The sequence below is a fragment of the Engraulis encrasicolus genome, chromosome 13 (assembly GCF_034702125.1).
Source record: "Engraulis encrasicolus isolate BLACKSEA-1 chromosome 13, IST_EnEncr_1.0, whole genome shotgun sequence".
In the NCBI taxonomy this organism is placed as follows: Eukaryota; Metazoa; Chordata; class Actinopteri; order Clupeiformes; family Engraulidae; genus Engraulis; species Engraulis encrasicolus.
Window position 1 is genome coordinate 45,749,542 of NC_085869.1, and position 16,434 is coordinate 45,765,975.

General features: G+C 46.1%; 1 protein-coding gene and 1 pseudogene across 7 annotated transcripts in view; both read right to left on the bottom strand.

The window, feature by feature from the left end:
- The window catches only part of LOC134461251 (WD repeat, SAM and U-box domain-containing protein 1-like), a 26,548-nt pseudogene extending 21,256 nt beyond the window's left edge, over positions 1-5,292 (bottom strand).
- Positions 5,293-6,152: 860 nt separating this feature from the next.
- Positions 6,153-16,434, bottom strand: part of LOC134461248 (bromodomain adjacent to zinc finger domain protein 2B-like) — a 108,399-nt gene continuing 98,117 nt past the window's right edge. For 3 of the 7 annotated variants that reach the window (XM_063214040.1, XM_063214041.1, XM_063214039.1), the window contains 9 exons: positions 15,994-16,348; positions 15,415-15,570; positions 12,872-13,032; positions 11,450-11,718; positions 9,909-10,044; positions 9,042-9,188; positions 8,288-8,784; positions 7,827-7,970; positions 6,153-7,719 (listed from right to left, as the gene is read on the bottom strand). In XM_063214040.1, the coding sequence (XP_063070110.1) occupies positions 7,563-7,719; positions 7,827-7,970; positions 8,288-8,784; positions 9,042-9,188; positions 9,909-10,044; positions 11,450-11,718; positions 12,872-13,032; positions 15,415-15,570; positions 15,994-16,348 (2,022 nt within the window). In that variant the 3' untranslated portion in view covers positions 6,153-7,562. Of the gene's footprint in view, positions 7,720-7,826; positions 7,971-8,287; positions 8,785-9,041; positions 9,189-9,908; positions 10,045-11,344; positions 11,719-12,871; positions 13,033-15,414; positions 15,571-15,993; positions 16,349-16,434 lie in introns of all 7 variants that reach the window. The other 4 variants (XM_063214038.1, XM_063214036.1, XM_063214035.1 and 1 more) reach the window with 2 other exon arrangements.

Below are 16,434 nucleotides of genomic sequence, written 5' to 3' on the forward strand. Positions count from 1 at the left end.
AGGCTAAATGCACAGGTTTTCGTTTATTTATTTTCTGTGTGCTCCGGGTGTTAAATGATGCCAATGACAAATGGGAATCACTTCAATCATTTCACTTCACATCACGAGACTGTCTCTCGAGTGCACATCACACGAATGCTTATCAGGCATTCAGAAAGATGAATAGGTCTAATAAATACACATAAAAGCCATTTTGCACAGCTTTTTAAAATGACAAATAGCATTTACTGGTCAGCTTTAGTACCTAATGATGTGCATTGGTGATGGGCTCCCCGGGGTGGAATGTACACACCACTGCAGTGGTAAAATGAATTTTAAAAAATAAGTAGCGAAACATTTTGGTGGTCAAAGTGTGGATTATCTGTGGAATTTAAATGCGGGATTCAAAAAAGCAAAAGGTGTAGGTCAGATGGCTTCTGCGTTCTTTTCAGAGCTGCGAATGTGCCCTTTGGTTAAACGTAACTTGGAACGTAATTTTCAAAAAAGTACATTAAAATATTGGAAACACCTTCACAAGTAGCTAAACTGTGCATGTTGGTGGTGACCCCACAGCGGTGGATGGTCTGTGACATGAAAAAGTGTCGTTCAAACAATGAAAACACCCTCTGGTGTTTTGTAAATATGTAGTTGTATGTACGTAGATCATGTTAAACATAACCTCATAAATAGAGATTAAAAGTAGTTGTAAAGGACTGGAGTCCAGTCCTTTACAACTACTTTTATGGAGCTTTAATCTAATTACGTAGTTCATTTTCTCATGCGTGGCATATAGGTTGCCTTGAAACGTTATTATCATTCACCATTGTCTTTGATTTACACAGACTGATATGTAACTCGGACTTGACTTGGACTCTTATCTTTTTGGACTCTGTCTTGTCTCGAGGTGGAACCTCTTTGGGCTCGGACTTGTCTCTGACTTGACTAATCCTGGTCTTGGACTTGCCTTGGACTCTACAAAGGTAGGACTTGACCACAGCCATGCTATCTTATTACTGAGGTGTACCGGTAATTGAGAGTCAAGGCCATAGCCAGTAAGCATGATACAGAGACAGATTCCTGTGCCTGACTGCCTGCTTCAGGGCTGCCTGCATGGCACAGTTGGAGTGGTTAGTGGATTAGTGCACTCTCTCTCTCTATCTGTCTCTCTCTCTCTCTCTGTCTCTGTCTCTCTCTCTCTCTCTCTCTCTGTCTCTGTCTCTGTCTCTCTCTCTCTCTCTCTCTCTCTCTCTCTCTCTCTCACACACACACACACACACACACACACACACACACACACACACACACACACACACACACACACACACACACACACACACACACACACACACACACACACACACACACACACATACACACATACACACTCCCTCCCTTCTCTGTCTGTCATTTCTCTGCAGCACAAAGCCTCTGTGTGCGTGGCGTGTCTGTCCCAGTGGGGCCTGGCAGTATGGTAGTGGACACATCTCATCTCATCTCATCTCCAGCAGCCACAGGCGTTACCACAGCAACACAGAACAGCCAGCGGCTGACCTGCATGCACACACCACATGTTCGGTCTCTGCATCCAGCTCTCTCTCTCTCTCTCTCTCTCTCTCTCTCTCTCTCTCTCTCTCTCTCTCTCTCTCTGTCGGCCATGACCCTTCTCACTCTCATGTTAAAGAAACGATCATGAGTTTATGAAACTCTCTCTCTCTCTGTCTCTCTCTCTCTCTCTCTCGCTTTTGTTTCTAGACGGATGAAACTCCTGCACGCATACAAACTCTATCTCTCTCTCTCTCTCTCTCTCTCTCTCTCTCTCTCTCTCTCTCTCTCTCTCTCTCTCTCTCTCTCTCTCCTTCTCTCTCTATAAATATATGTCTCTCTCTCTCTCTCTCTCTCTCTCTCTCTCTCTCTCTCTCTCTCTCACACACACACACTCACACTCACACACACACAGCTGATATAAACTAAACCCATATCTGTAAGGAATTTATTCCCACTCAGCATTCAGTGCTGTCTGTTGTGCTCTCACAGCTGCGATGGCATCCAAGTGCCAGCGTGAAAAGCACAAGAGCTGAAGAGGAAGGAAAAAAATTAAACACATATGCAGCAAATAATAATCATACGGTGTAGGCTTGGGGCTTCAAACACTCAGACGGAGGCTTTCTTTCAGCTGACAGGTGCATTCGGGATGCACAGACGCAAGCACTATAGGAGCACCCTGCCGGGAGAGGGGTGTAGAGGAGCAGGGAGAGCGGCCCAGAAGGGGAGGGGAGGAGTGGGGAGGAGGGGAGGGGTGGGGTGGAGTGGAGTGGAGTGAATACAGAGGGATGGAGGTGGCTGTGGTGGGGGGGAGCCCAGTGACAGTGGCCCAGGAGAGGAGGGTAGGGGTGGGGTGGGGTGGGGTGGAGTGAGTGAACCAGTCAGTAGGGGTTTGGAAGGGTGGAGGGTAGAGAGGAGAGAGTGGCCCAGGAGGAGAGGGGTGGAGTCGAGTGAAGTGATTGAACCAAGAGAGATGAAGAAGGTAGTGGAGGCTGAGTGAGTTTCCTCAAGTGGGGAGGGTTGATGAGGGTGGTGGAGCCAGAAGGGGAGGGTACGAGTGGTTAAGTGAACGGCCCAGCAAAGGTGGAGGGTGGGATGGGTGTGTGTAGTGTAGCCCAGGAGGGAAGGGCTAGTGTGGGTGTGAGTGTGGGGCCTGTGGTGGTGCTGCTGATGGTGGTGGTGGTAGTGGAGGGGTGGGGATGGTGCCTGGTCTGAGTCTGACTCACCTGAAGCTGCATGCTGGGAGATGATCCATATCTTCAGCAGGCTATCCTGACCACAGGAGGCCAATCGAAACTCCACCGCCTCTCCGTCTGTGACACAGGAGAGAGGAGCTGATGAATTGCATCGCTCGGCTGTAGGCAGGAACGGTTAGCAGCCAACATGATCATAAAGTAAGCGTGAAATTGCAATCAGCATAAATGTAGTCAGTAAAATGTGTTTATGTAGCATGTTTAAATACAGCACAAAAGTACTAAAGAAAACTGGTGCAATTCACCACATGTGCTATAACACAGAACTAAGCATGTATCATAGCCATGTATTAAGTAAGAAGTCAGGCTATGCTTGATTTTTGTCTGTCATATTCTGCACAGCTCCTATGCATTCATGGAAAGGTGAAAGCAGAGACTAGTAAAGTTTAGGGGATAAAAGAGTTGCGTTTTTTAATCACACTTTTGAGGGTCTGGCCCAGGCAAGCAGAGCACTCTGGAGAGAGGAAATGGCAGTCTAAGCAATAATGCAGCACTCCCCAGAAAGAGATTGCTTTATCAGCTATAAAGAAATAACACACAACGCTTATATAAAGTGCCTTCCTGGGATGATTTTCTATTGACTGTGGGTGTAGGGACAGAGAGAGAGAGAGAGAGAGAGAGAGAGAGAGAGAGAGAGAGAGAGAGAGAGAGAGAGAGAGAGAGAGAGAGAGAGAGAGAGAGAGAGAGAGAGACTCTGAAAGACTTTCACTAAAAATAACAGATGTCACCTTGGATAAGGAATACAAGAAAAGTATGAAATAAGAATAATACAACTCTATTTTCAGTCTATATAGGCCTACTATCTGCCTATCGAGCTCTTCAGCTTGTCTCCTGAGAGAAAGTTTCAACAGCAGTGCACTCACAGCTGCAAAGAGGGCACTCCCTCTCTAGGAAGAAAAGAAGAAAACAGAGAAAACATATTCTGATTCCCATGTTGCTGGATGTGGATCGCTATTACAGCATGAAGGTTTTGGCACAGTGCTGCATTTGCAGGAAGTGTGATCATATAAACACACTAAAAATACATCAAATACAAATGATATCAAAGACGGTTTGTATAAAAGTGTTAATTGAGAAGTGTAATGTAATGAAATGCTGTATTTTGTATAATTATTTTGCAAAAGCATGCCTCTCTAACTCCAGCTGCAGGGTAACTGTGATTCTCTCTGGTACCACTATGTTTAAGAAATAAATGATAGAAGTCCGCAACACTGTTAATGCTCCCAGTGATTTATTTGCACCGTGCAAATAAATCACTGGGGGAGCATTAACAGTGTTGCGGACTTCTATCATTTATTTCAGTTAGGCTACTTTATTTTGTCCATCACCTGTACCACTGATGTGCGCGCATTCTCTACCTTCTTACCACTATGTTTTAGGCCTACCACAGCATCCGAAAAAGGCAATGCCTATAGGCTCTCATTATGTTAATTTATTACATTTGTATGTAGGATGGATGGCTTTAATTCAGTAAATCAAACTGCCGTTTGCAGCATGGATTTAGGGGTGTGTAGGTTTGGTTTGGAATGTGGGGATATAGGCTATATTTGTGAAAAAGTTGTGGGGATAATTTAACATAGGTAATTTCAAAACTGCAATCCACTCTATAACCTACACCCATGGGTGGAAGAAAATATGTTGTGGTTTGCATTGTGGCGCTGCGCCCGTTCCGTTCCGTACCAGCCTGAGAGATGGAGTCGCACTGGCAGCAGGTGACTCCCAGGTCGTGCGCGTCCTTCTCCGCATGCAGCTGGACCAGGTCCAAGTCCCAGAGCTTCAGATCTCCCTGAGAGCATCCAGTGACAAACATCTGGCCGCATGGCGCGAAGGAGCAGGCCACCACTGTGGCCTCGGTGACAGCGCCTGCACTGTGTTCGCGTAAAGCACCATCACTTGACACATTCAAGGCCTTTGCTTTGTATGAAATAATGAATGTATGTATAAAACTACAATAAATGTACCAAATAGGACATTTAGTATGCATATGAGTAGGCCCTACAGTCTAGTTTGGCCCCTAGGCTACAATCAGCTACAATGGAACACCCCCCTCTTAGGCCTATACATGGGGCAATGGTGTCCCACTCACACTTTACCCCCCTGAACGACACCCCTGTGCATACCTTCGCAGGATCCTTGACTGAAAATTCCATATCGCCACCGTGCCGTCGGACGCACCAGACAGTAGTGCAGATGAGTCGGGGGCAAGCGCACAGACTCTCACGGGATTTCGACCAGGGTGCTCACACTTGAACATCATTTCACCAGTGTCCGTACTCCAAGTGATAACGGCAGCATCCGTGGAGCAGGATGCAAGATACTTTTCACAGCTGCTAAAGCAACACCAGTGCACTCCATAACTATGACCGGAAAGTGGGGAGAAAGGCAACTCTGAAAACTCACTGAGGTAATACATCCGGATAGTTTTATCCCCTGAGCAGGTGGCCAGGTAAGTCGGCGACAGGGCACAACAGTTAATGTCGTCTCTGTGGTCTCGCAACGTTTGAATAACACTTGCCATGTTCACTGACCAACACTACAGTATGAGTTTAGTCTAAAAATGATGCAATATAATAACTTACACCAGATGGCGCAGCAAACACAGGCAACGGAGCACTTGGTTACATTTAATAGTGGAAGCAGGTGAAACAATGTATCAAGATATTTTCAATGTTACGAGTGACACAGAGCTTATGTTATTCCGAAACCGTAATAAAGGCTGGGAAATTACCTCAACATTTGATTGACACGGTTTTATCATTAAGTATTTAGTCCGCAGTTATAAAAAATAACATAAGCCTTGTTTACCACGACGACGATGGTGGCAAGAACTCCCGAAAGAAGACACCTGGAGTACGTAACAATATGCGACTTTGCCCCCTCCACTTGTGCTTGTGGCCTCTCCCCGCCTCCTGGCCCCTCCTCCGTGGAGAAAACGATAAAGTTTCCCAGCTGTCAGCCACAACAACTTTTGAGGGACTGTTTTTCATTCACCATCCCAATTGCAAATGAGAAAAAGACTTTACAATTGAGCTTTTGCAAGATATTGAAATGTAATGCTTTTGTCAGTGATGTCATCATGACATATTACTTCCTGGTACGAGGAAACAAGCACAAGTGGAGGAGGCAAGGTCGCATATTGTAATGCACTCCTGAGCTCGCGCACCCTCCTTCACTTCCTAGTTTCTGTGAGGTGGAAACAATCCTGATGCTCGCAGTGGGGATTGGTTGCTGTGTGCATCGACCTTAGGCCTCTAGGATCATAAAAGAATGTCTCTGTACAAGCCTAAGATAAGTCACTGATCACATGGGTCACTGAGATAGGCGAGGAATGAATTCCATTTGACTGTATGTCCCAATTCCATTGACAGCACAAATATGTGAGTTCAAAAACATCGTTTTATTGGATCCGTGCCACACACACGCACGCACACTCTAGTGAAAAATAATGCTCCTACAAAAAGAATGCTACATTTTCCTCACAACATATTTAAATAAAATAACTTCAAGTACTTTGACTCCGGTACAAAAAGACTGTTCTACCTGCCCCTGTGGGCCACGACACAGCAAGTTCCAACACAGTGACGAATGCTTAGTGCCCTCATGTTGATATGTAGACAGGGGCCAAGTGGATGGTCCATGGAAAATGCTGTGCCTTGCAGGAAATCTGTGTCGGAGGAGATCCATATCCGAGTTTGAGGCTCAGGAGGTTAACAGATAGGGACAAATATCCATGGAGTATACAACGGCGGTGTGGAAGTGTACATAGACTGGGTTCTGGTACACTCTAGCAAGGTGAGGCACTACCAGAAATGAGAGGAGAGCACAGTGTTTGGAGAGGAATAATGTTCAGTACAAGCAGATATTGTCAAATACTGTAGCATCATCACGTGAAGACAGGTAAAATCCTACAATCATACTAAGGCATAAACAATTGATCTGACATTTGAAATGATATGTACACCTCTACATAGTCCAAAACCAAATGGAAAATATTGACAATAATGGAATAATTATGTACAGAGATCAATGTATTTCTTCGGGAAGATACAAACATACATTTCTACACCGATACAGATCTTTACAGTTTTTCTCTTTTTTGTATCATCTGATGCCCATGAGCACAGAAGACTGTAAACAATTACTTGTCTTGGCTTTATTTTTTTATTTTTTATTTTTATAAAAGAAAAAACATTCCTCTGCTATTTTAAAGCATTTTGCCGTTGTTTTCCTCTTTTTCATAGAAAATAAAAAGACAGAACAATTTTACTCATAAATAATTAACATAAGAATTAAATACATTCACTTTTAATATTAATGGCCAAGTTCAAAAAGGACAAAGATTGAACAAAAAAAAGAAAAAGAAAAGAAAGAATCTATTTACAGAGAGTTTAGGAGCAATCGCCCCCACAGTTCCGATGGTAGTAGTTTTTCAGTGCTGTTTTTTTCTGTCTTTGTGTCTTTTTTTGATTTAAAGGAAATGGTATTGCACTAGAAGACACCCAGTCACCTGGACCTGGTTGGGTGCCTGTGTCTTATTTCCAACCCAGCAGTAGTGCACATCAGTGTCCACTCTGACTGCCGAAGATGGCTGTTCCTCGAGGGGAGGGATGGTCATAGTTGCCTTGCTGGAGGTGATGGATCGCTCTCACCAACATTCTCGGAGAGGGGGATTTTCAAGTGCTTTCAAAGCTCACACGTGTTCTGCAAAGAGGCGCAGACGCTGGTCCTTTGTGAAGAGGGAAGTCAAGTAAGTAAAAAGACGAGACGACATGGAGTTTGCGGAGAGTCTTAGTTTGTTTGCTTCAAGAGTTCGGGCCACCGTTTCTCAAAGAACTTCCTCATGTTGTGTCCCGCTCGTCCGATTTCAGAGTTGTCCTCGTTGAATTTCTCGCAGTTGTCAAATATGAGGTTGACGTCGATGATGAAAGTCTCGAGGTTCAGATACCTGAAAGTGAAAATATCCACAGTCATGATCTAATAATCTGAAAACGGTATAGACAGTGATTTTCTTTGTCATGACTTCACCAGCAATCAATGAATGTAGCGACTTACTGATTGTTGGCAAGTTTGTCCCTTATTGTAGAGAGGTCCATGGGCTTCTTGATGACCTTTTTGTAGCCAGGGACAGCCTTGATGTTCACCGGGTTTAGAAAAGGCCAAGCGTCTGAATGGCTCTCCAACTCAGCAAGAAGCAACCTGAAGAACAGATCACCATGGTTATTACTACATCACAAGCCAGTACATTTTCAATTACATGATCATTTCTTCCCACGAGGGTCAACTGAGTGTTTCAACACGTGTATTAAAAATGATTTAAGTCTCCATTCACAATGTTAAGCAATTATTGAAAGTGATGACTATAAAATGTACAACAAACCCATCAGCATTAGTTAACATTATTGTGGTAATTTATGTGAAGTAATGTGTAGCAGTAAAACAAACAGTACAAATGACAAATTGATAATAGTTACAGAATATTTTATTTTAAACGCCTTTCAACAGATCTTTCCTACCTGCATATAGTCAAGTCTCGCTCGTTGTCCTGGACCACCACGGCGCTCTTGCTCTTCTTGCTGGGGGCAGGGCTGTCCTGTCTGGGCTGACTGGAGGAGGTGGAGGCGGAGGTGGCCGGGCTCTCCTCAACTTTGCGCTTCTTGCTCTCCTTGGCTGCCTTCTTGGGAGTGCTGTTGTTGCTGCTGGGTGCCGCCACCTCCTCCTCCGACGCCTCAGATGGCTTCCGGCTCTTCTTCACCTCGCTGCTCTTCTTCCCTCCTCCTCCTCCGCCTCCACCACCACCTCCTCCTCCTCCTCCTCCTCCTCCTGCTGCTGCTGCTGCTGCTGCTGCTGCTGGTGTTGATGGTGTGGATGGTCCACTACCAGCAGTACTACCAGTTCCAGCACTCCCTGCTCCTGAGCCCATTTCCATTTCTACTGCTGCTGCCGCCGCCGCCGCAGACACTGCTGTTGCCCGACTTTGCAGCTTCTTGTTCTTGGGAGACAGATCACAGGCCTGGGTAACGGGACAAAGACAAGCTTAGTACTCACATCATTCACCTGCAACTTTGCAATCGCAAACACAAGACGTAGCTGCTATACAGACTAGTGATTAAAGCCAAGGTGGTGTTACTTTAGCGGACAATCACCCCTTCAGAGTTCCATTTCAAATGGTGAAAAATAATTAAAAAAATCATGTAATTATGTATTAAATTATTATTATACAGTTATAACCATCACAATTATATAAGATAGTGTTGTGGTGTGGTGTACCTGTGCTATGCAGGCGGGGCAGAACCAGTCTCCGTCGGGGATGGTGGTGATCTTGGGCCGGTGGCAGTAGGTGTGGCAGCCCTTGTCACAGCCGTCACACAGCAGCAACAGCTCCTCGTTGTCCCCCTTACGGCAGATCTGACAAAACTACAACAAACACAAACACACACACAAATAAATACATGTGTGTACCGTAAATACAAAAAAACAGGGGAAGGAGGGGAAGGGTTTCCCCTCATGCTCATCCTCATCAACTACCATTTACTACAACTACCAATATTATTCACTTGAGTTATCAGCACTAGTACATTTCATTGCTGAAATAGACTCTCTCACACACACAGAGGAAATTACAAATAACACAAGGGGATATCATTTCATGAAGGATTTCTCCAATTATTATCATCAATTTCACCATTTCCGTTACCACTACCACCAATCATAATATTCATGGGAGGTGTTGTTGGCATTATTGATTCACGCATTTCATTACTGAAATACAATTTAAATTCTTCATACAATGTCACCACAACTACTTTGACAGATTCTGAAGTGAGCACAGTTCCAATACTTCAACGCCATAAACACTTTTTTGGTCCTCTCATCCAAACCACCCTACCTCATTAAATAGAAATATAGTCTAAATGGTCATGCTGATGAAAATGATAAAGGCCTGAATTTGAGTCACCAAAAATGTTAATGTTTAGGATTTTCATATTTCTTATGAAACTGCACCGCATAGCCTTTCCAATGATGATAGTGTGTCTCTGATACCGGCCAACCCCACACCACCTTGACTAAAAAAAACCCAAATCAGCAGGAAACACTGTATGCATCCAGGCATGGTAGTACTGCGCACTAACGCACCACTTTCATGATGGACCTCTCCCAGGCGATGGACTTGTGCAGCTGCTGGATGCAGAGGGCCAGCTGGGCCGCGCTGCGCACCTCGCTCAGGGCCTTCCTCCACACCTTCATACCAGGGGCCAGCTCCTCTTGACCACTGCAGACAGGAGAGAGAGAGGGGGGGGGGGGGGGGGGGAGGGGGAAGATGGAGAGGAGAGGGGGAGAGAGAGAGAGCGAGAGAGATAGAGAGATCGCGTGTGTGCGTGAGAGAGAGAGAGAGAGAGAGAGAGAGAGAGAGAGAGAGAGAGAGAGAGAGAGAGAGAGAGAGAGAGAGAACAAGAGAGAGAGAGAGAGAGAGAGGGAGAGGGAGACCCAGAGGAGAGCAGATGGGAGGTTAGAAATGCTTAGGGTCCAGAGTCAGAGGTTGGCAAATATAACTTGAATTAAATAGAAGAAATCAACTCAGCCACCAAGCCACCGCAGAAAAGCAAATAAAATGTAAGGCTCACGCAGAGTAAACCAGATAATACATTAAGTGAAGTGTCCAAGCAGTCTTCAACAATTTTTTTGGGGGGAAGGAAATGTACCTCAGAGCCTTGATTGCATGCTGTGTGCTGGACAATGAACACAGTGTGTGTGTGTGTGTGTGTGTGTGTGTGTGTGTGTGTGTGTGTGTGTGTGTGTGTGTGTGTGTGTGTGTGTGTGTGTGTGTGTGTGCGTGCGTGCGTGCGTGCGTAAGGAGGCCACAGCCACAATGCAATGGATTTATGAGTGACCACAATTCCCAGCAGGGCTCCCGTGGGATGGGGAGGCGAGGGGGGAGTTGAAGTGGAAGTGGTGGTGGGTGGTGTAGGTATAGTGGGGGGGTGGGGTAGGCTTGATTGTACAGACTGTTCAGAGACCAAAGACAACAACAACAAAAAATGGAGTGAGCCTGAAATGCGAGTGCAGACAGGCAGGCCCTCAGTGTGCCTCTCAAATCAGAGAGAGCAAGAGAGAGAGAGAAAAGAGTGGGCAGAGTGACAAAACAGCAGCCACCGAAACAGCAGGATGCACACAGGAAGTGAGAGGGTGGCAGGGAGGGGCAGTGCAGAAATGGGAAGATGGTGGACTGTGTGTGAAGTGGGGTGGGGTGGGGTGGTCTGCACAAGAACAGCAATGCAGGCTCCAGTCAGCAAAAGAAGGGGGGTATTTGAGGGGGCAAGCAGAGTTGTATTAAATAGAAGTAGAAGTACTCTTACAAATGTAATTACAACACTAGTGGTATGATGTATACAGTATATGGTTTCAACTTTGTAATATCACACTACGATAGCTGTAACTACATCTGTAAGAGTACTTCTATTTTATACAACTCTGGAGGCAAGAGAGGGGGGGCAAAAGGTTTGGGGGCAAAGTGGGGGGTGTTTGAAGCAATAGAAGGCGGTGCTGTTGTGTGAATGAAGGGGATGACCTACCCATCACCATCAGCACTACTGGATGGTGCAGTAGCAGGGACAGTGACTGTACCCACATTATCCAGCCTGATCTGAATGGTGGTGCTTAAGGGGCTCTTCAGGTACCTTCGCTCGATGCTGCGCTCCAGCTCGCCAAGTCGAGCCACGGCTATATCGAGCGGGTTGTTGGGCTGGCGCGCTATGCCACCACTGCCGCCACCACCACCACCGCCGCTGCCGCCACAGCCACCATCCGCCCGCTCGCCGGTGCCAGCGCGGTCCTCGGCAGAGGAGGCCTTGCTGCTGCTACCCGCGGGACTGAGCTTGGGCACAGGCTTGTGCTCGTGGTACAGCAGGTCCTCCTGCTCCGACTGGGGCTCGGGGTGCCTCCAGCCCTGGTGGAGAAAGGAGGGAGAGAGGGAGAGAGAGAGAGAGAGAGAGAAGGAGAGATGAGGTTGGTGATTTTTTTTTTTACGATGGTGCCTCTTCCACACAGACTAATTAAAGAGATTTATATACAAGAGGCAGGCTTTGATATGCAAATGTCACCGTCGCTGACACTGTTTAATTTAAGCATTTTCAGTGGAAAGTAAAAGGCCACAGTTCAAGTGTAGTTCACGCTGCTCAGCTTAACAAAAGAAACGTAGAAACCTTTATGAAAGCAAACAGCATAAACACATCTGCCTGAGCCCGATTACCACTAAAGAAGATGTATCCGTTTGTTTGGACAATACCATCTTTATAAAATCTCTGTTCAGCACTGATGTTCAGACCTGGAGGATGTTTCAAGTGTATGGTTTACCGACTAACCCACATAAGTGACCTCAAATTGGTTAGTGTCACAATAGAAAAGATCCATAACCTTGTTTTGTGGGAAAAATAGGCCACAAGATGGCTCCATTCTCTGTTGTTATGACAGACCATTTGGCTGATCCCACCCAAATTTCTGAGTTAGGTCTTCACAGACTCCCCTCCACCCTTTTCTTCAATATGGCCATGGTAAGCCAGCCTTTTATACAGTACTACTGCAACATTGGTTTTGGGTTTTTTTGTTGTTGTTTTTTTAACAGTGGGTTCTGGCTTTACCCGACTGTGAACAGTGTTCTGCTAGGCCTGCCCCTAACTTTATACATACTATATTCTTGACAAAGAAGATGCAGATCCCAGGTAAAGATGCAGGATAAAGGCTGACGTCACAGATTTGTTTGTGTTTTATTCCATGGCAGAATTTAGTGTGGCCATTGAGACACAACAAAGGATTTGAAGTATGCAGACTGCATGCTTTCTACAAACGGACAAGCTTTGCCTTGTTCTGTGAAGTCCTAACCAGCCTCTTATAATTAATACAATTCTGACAGTCTTGGCTTTGCTGTCTTCTACAAGGGCCTAAACAGCTCCTTGCACTACCAACATTTAACTTCACACAGAAGGTCTGGCTTTGCCTTCTCCTGTTGATCTATGAGAGTCTAACTAGCCCCTTGACACAACATGTAGCTTCATACAGAGAGCCTAGCTTTGCTGTGTCCTGCAAGCTCCACGTGTGCTCACCTTGACCTGCAGGCTGGCGGAGGTGACCTTCCTCTCCAGCTCCTCCACCTGCTGCAGGGCTGCGATGTCCACCTCCATGGCCTGCTCCTCCACACACCACTGCTCCACCGTCTCCTCGCTCACCTGGTTCTCCTCCAGGTCCGCCTCACAGATCACAGACACTGCAGGAGGGAGAGGAGAACCATTACGTTACACTACACTATACCACATTACATTACATTACATTGGATCTAAGGCTGTAACAATATTGCATCGAACCGAGGGATCGCGGTACGCAGACCCACGAACCCCTATCGCGAAGCTTCCTCACAGAATCGCGATGTGCCCTTTTAAAGTTGTTACCCCTCAGTGTAGAACACAACAGGCAACATACAGGCAAGAGTTTGCATATGCGCTTAAAAAGACCAGTAGAAAAAGGGCGCACACGTTCGAGTAACAGTTCCATTCACCCCTTTCTCATATAAAATGCTCCTTCCAACCAGCACGTTGTTGTTATCCATTGCCTGAGCAACCTCCGTGAGACGAAAAACTTTGGCAAACATCGGAAGGTGAAGGACAAATGAACAACAGACCAAGAAGGCTTTTATAAACGTGTCAAGATTTTTTTTACTCATGCATGCGCGATGTATTGCGAGTGGAGTTTGACGTTGGAGCGGAGAGAGAGAGAGAGCGCGAGAGAGAGAGCGCACGAGATGCTCCGCCTGCCTATAAACCAGCCTGGAATCGCTTGTAGGGAGGTGCCCGAAGTCGGACGAACGTTGAGGTCGATAGGCAGGATATTAGGCAGCATTATTTCTTCCCACATTAATGTTAGGCTATATTGTAAAATTACCGCCTACATAAGCAGAAAGCATGCTCCATTTCAGCAGGAAATATTTAACTTAATCAAAATTAAGTGTTGCATTTCTTTAAGTAGCCTAACTTAATAAAACATGTTTCCTGATGATATATGGCCAGTGTTATTTTAATGTTTGGATATTAATTGGATAGGCCTAATGTTTGATAAAGTAAGACAGCTGCCAATGACTATACACCCTGACCACCCCACCTCTCTCTCTCTTTCTCTCTCTCTCTCAACATATGATCTTAGCCTATTTATAAGCCTTTTTCCTTGGTGAACTAATATCCCTTATTTCTCTGTGTTGTGTTTTGATGTCAACACCTGGGAACAGGTTGCAGTGGTAGCCTATATCTGCAACATCATTCAGCCTTGTAAACCTACAAAATTAATGCAGGCAGGTAAATACAAAACAGATATTAATTACAAAGTATATATATAATTTATTTTCTTCTTTTTTGTAATTTTTTTCCCTTTTTTTTGTGTGAAATCGTGGGGCATATCGAACCGTGGGTCATATATCGTGATACAAACCGAATCGTGGGTTGGGTGTATCGTTACAGCCTTAATTGGATCACATTATATTATTACACTCTCTTCCAGGTCCATCTCACAGATCACAGACACTACAGGAGGGAGAAGAGAACCATTAGGTCACACTACATTTTACATTGTATTATATTACATTATATTACATATTATTACATTCTCCTCCAGGTCTTCCTCACAGATTACTGACACTGCAGGAAGGAGGGACCATCACGTAACACTACATTACATTACACTCAATTACATTACACTTACACACTTTTGTCTATATCGACATGCAATTATTTGACCTCAAAGCATTAGCTTAGATGCCTTTCTCAAGCCATGGATGAGGGTGGTAAGAGAGACCACCCACAGACCCGCACCAGATCAACTCCCCTGGACCACACGGTAAACAACTTGTCAGTCATTCACCAGAGCACTGGGTGAGGTAGGACAGCACCAAAAAAATCCACCCACACCCACACCCACACCCACACCCACACCCACACCCACACCCACAATCGCACCCGCACCCGCACCCGCACCCACACCCACACCCACACCCACACCCACACCCACAATCGCACCCACAATCGCACCCACAATCGCACCCACAATCGCACCAACCGAGCTGCACGCATCGCGCGGTAATGAACAACGGGGGAGAGACGGAGGCCCAATTAATCATCGCCGGGCACAACAACAAACCAGCAGCACTTGCTGATGCATCTCCTGACAAATTCTCCCTGTCAGCTGCAGCGGCTTCAGTCACGAAGCATTTAGTTACATTAGCCGTCATGGAGACCGACACAACCAAAACGAAATGGAAAGCCACAGTATTGGTCTGTTGTTTACACACTGAATAGTTCTTAGCAACGTCCAGCAGATGGATCGTGCTTAAAATGATGTTTCGTGATGTATTTCTGCAGCTCGTGAACTTGTAATTGGATGACAGAGATTTCTAAATCTGCCCTGCATAGATTACAAGTAACCACACTTAGGATTTTTGTACTTTAATTTGAACAAGATAAATTTCGTTCTTCTGAACTGTTGGGTGACCAAAGAGGATAATGCAGGCAAGCTGTGTGTGTGTCAGTGTGTGTGTGTGTGTGTGTGTGTGTGTGTGTGTGTGTGTGTGTGTGTGTGTTAAGATGAGGATTGTTCTTGTGCTGACCTTCTCTGTTCTTGGCGCAGGACTGGGTGATGTAGTCCATGTGTTTCTGGAACTGCTTCTGCAGCGCCTTCTCCCGCATGCCTCGGCTGTGCAGAGCCTTCACCAGGCAGCGCAGCTCATCCTGGTCACTCACGCGCCACCAGCCCCTCAGCATTCCTAAAAACACACACACACACGCACACGCACGCACGCACACACACGCACACAAACAGTAAAAGTTACTTAATATGTTACAACATGACCCCTGTTATAAATTTGTTCTTAGTGTAATAATTGATTCAATACACCGCGCTCCACCATGGTTCATCTCCAGTTAACCAAACAGTGCGGAAAGGACAGATGGATCGCAGTCGGTTTGTTATTAGAAAAGTAATGATCAATAGTGATGAACTAAAAACTCAATGTCATGTTGTAGAAGTAGGCCTATTAGGGTAGTTTTTATGGTGTAGTAGGCCTTTTATGTTTTTGTTTTTGTTTTCAGCCCATAGTGAAGCGTTCGACTAGCGGAACGTTGCAGACTTCTTACGGAAAATGTGTTTTGAAGTGTTTTGTAGTGGCTTGGCAGTGTGGCGTCCTCACCCTCTGGTATGGGCCGCGGGCAGGGGTAGTCCTGCGACTTGGCCACCTCCACGGCGGGGGACGGCGCAGAGGGATGCTTGTCGCTGGCCGGCCCCGGAGACTCGCTCTTGCTGGTGGGGGTGCTGAGCGTCAGGAAGGGGTTGCAGCTGCTGCTGTTGTTGATGCTGCTGCTGGTGGTGTTGGCGGTGGTGTTGGTGTTGGGGTTGGGGGTGCCCTCTGTGGAGGACGGGTAGCCCAGGCCCAGGAGTGAGGGAGGCAGGGGGCCACCGGCGCCGGGGAAGGGCAGGCTGGGGCTCATGGGCCAGTAGGGCATCCCCATCAGGTTCATGGCCGACTTGACCTGTGGAAACAAGAGCTGTGAGCCCCCAGGAGGAGAAGAAGGGAGGGAGGGAGAGCATGACTACCAGCTCATTACACAGACATTCAATGAAGGCAGGATGG